General features: G+C 44.5%; 1 protein-coding gene across 1 annotated transcript in view; it reads right to left on the bottom strand.

The window, feature by feature from the left end:
* The window catches only part of CHUK (component of inhibitor of nuclear factor kappa B kinase complex), a 47,184-nt gene that overhangs the window by 18,051 nt on the left and 26,593 nt on the right, over positions 1-2,540 (bottom strand). The window contains 1 exon segment of the mRNA XM_009637533.2: positions 556-561. Within this exon segment, the coding sequence (XP_009635828.2) occupies positions 556-561 (6 nt within the window).

Raw genomic sequence — 2,540 nt, 5'->3', positions numbered from 1 at the left:
GGGCTGCCCCCACGAGTGCCCGCCGCAGCTGAGGGGCACGTCCGTCCAACAAGCGGGTTACTTGTTTAGTTGAAAGCCCAGCGGGGCTGTTGGTTACTGCCAGTGGTGTATCTGCTACTGACCACCACCTCGGTAACCAGCTCCACTGAGGTTCACAAAACACAAGGTGATTGATCGATCAGTCCCCTCCGGCGCATCACATCTAAGGCTGCCAAGCCACCTCTCAGCATGCAGGCACTTTGCAGATAGCAGCACGTCAGCTCCTCTGGCTACTTCAGCCAGCTCCAATCGAAACTCTGAAAGAAGAAGCCAGGAAACATCTGAAGTGCAGGAAACAGCTACTGAATGTACATTTCCAAGGTGGTGACCAAAGAGTGCTCAGCGTCCAGCATCTCTCTCTTCTCAGAGGATCATGTTGATCTAACAGCTGAAAAGGAATCTCACAATTTCATGACTGTTTACCCACAATACAAAATCCCCCATAATTATCACAGTGCTCAGGCAAGTCACAGACTGTACTTGCTTTGGAAATTACATTTTGTGCCTGCACAAAACCTGCCGCTGCAGTTCCCAGTGCACCATGCGATATAGTGGTAGTGCAAGAACACAAATGAAAAAAAAGGCTTCAAGTCAAATGTATGCAAGAATAGAGAAAAAGGTTCTTATAGTTATTAATTCTTGTTTCCTCTGTTTTTACCCCCCAAGTGAATCAAAGAGGACAAATCCCATTTTCTGCTGCTTTCCTGTTGCCTAACTTCTGTCCTCTGATGCCAGGAAAAGGGGGAAAGGAACCAAACATAACAAACCAGGTGCTGATCTGCAGAGTGTGATTCCACAGCAACGAATAATCTTTCTGGACTAAACCATGCCAGGGACAGATGCTGCAGCTTGGAATGAGATATGGGAGATGACAGGGATGATTAACAGGTAGGAAGCCAGTCACTCGGCTTCTTGCTCATCTCCAGCCACAGCAAGGATACAAGACAGGAGAGAAGATTGTATTACACAACTGATACCAACCCTGCCAGAACTGAGCAAAGACAAACAAAGCATTCATCAACCAAAGGATGAAGACCAGGGTATGTATAATTAAGGCTGTTTTCTCCACTAACAAAATTACTTTGCCTTAATGAATAGCTGATTTCATTTCACCGTTCATATTGTTCAATCCCTTGCTATTACAGTGCCATCTGCAACTCCCACTAGTAAGTTTTCATTTCACCATCCCAAGTAACTTAGTAACCCCAGTAAACTCTCAGTTCACTGTTTACTATTTTTCATAAACATCAGAACATTAAAATGTTTATGAATTATAAGAGCTCAATTTCATCAACCACCTCCATTTCCCCAACCCTCTGTTCCTTGTTATCTCAGTAGTTACAACTGGTAATCAGCATCAACCTTTTTTTTCCCATGAGAATGGAAGTTATCCCTTAGGAGACCTTTAAAAAGCTTTTTGAAAATCCAAGTTACAGCTTATCAGTGCATCTTCGACTTCTTTACAGGACTGCAATAAGTTTGTGAGACTATCTCATGCTAACAGAAGATGTATTGACTCTTTCTCTACTATAAACACATCAATCTACATGCCTAATTGTTCCTTTCTCGTTATATTTATATGGGTGCTTCTATGATAAGCCTCTAAAATCAGCTGAGACCCTCTTCTAAAAGACGGTATTCTGTGGTGCTCTGCATTCTTCTGCTAACTGGGCTCTTTTGAATAGTAACTTACTGGCCTCAATTAGTAGTTCAGGAACAGAGTTTCAGGTTGCATCAAAACATCTGGGTGACCATTATGTACCTTTGTCACTTCTTGCTATTTCAAACACCAATTTGTGCAAAGAGCCTTCTTAGGACTCTCTCGAGCCCCACTCCTTCCGTAATGACCAGGAAAGGGCTCTGGAAATGGAGAACCCAGCCTACTCCAGTGCAGGGACACAAACCAGGACTCTCCAGTTGAGAATGCAACCAGCATTCAGAGCAAGCTCTACCAGCCAGAGGGTCCCACAAAACAACCAACTCTGCCATGCAGACCGCTTGGCTGACACTAACACCAAGTGCTACCTTCCATAAGGACTGGCACGTTAGCAGAGTCCAGGAGAGATGACAGATGCCACATGTCAGCCACGGCAATTCACATCATCACAAATGACCCTATTTAAGGAACTCTCCACACAGAGGACTCTGCTGTGGCTCTTAAAAATCAGGTCCTCAGAGGTATATCGACAGACTTACCATCATGCTGCTGTTCTGCTCCTGTCTCGCCTCCTGCAAAATACTGCTAAAGAGTTCGAGGTAAGTCAGGTTCTCTTCTATCACATGAACAAAATTTTCCCTGCAGGGAAGAGAAGGCATAAGATGACAGATTTAAAACACAAAGTAACAATGTCAAAAGACTGTGCACTGGGGGGGAGAAAAAACCCAAAAACTACCACCCCCCAAAACCAACACAAAAACTTGATTTATAGTTCTCTCAACTGTACGAGCTCAAGAGCCACGCCTTGAGGTGGCATCCTACAGATCCCCGCCCCAGAAGTGTG

The sequence above is a fragment of the Egretta garzetta genome, unplaced genomic scaffold (genome assembly GCF_000687185.1).
Source record: "Egretta garzetta isolate BGI_Z169 unplaced genomic scaffold, ASM68718v1 scaffold234, whole genome shotgun sequence".
Classification (NCBI taxonomy): Eukaryota; Metazoa; Chordata; class Aves; order Pelecaniformes; family Ardeidae; genus Egretta; species Egretta garzetta.
Note: the sequence above shows the minus strand (reverse complement) of the source record. Positions and strands in the feature narration are given on the sequence as shown.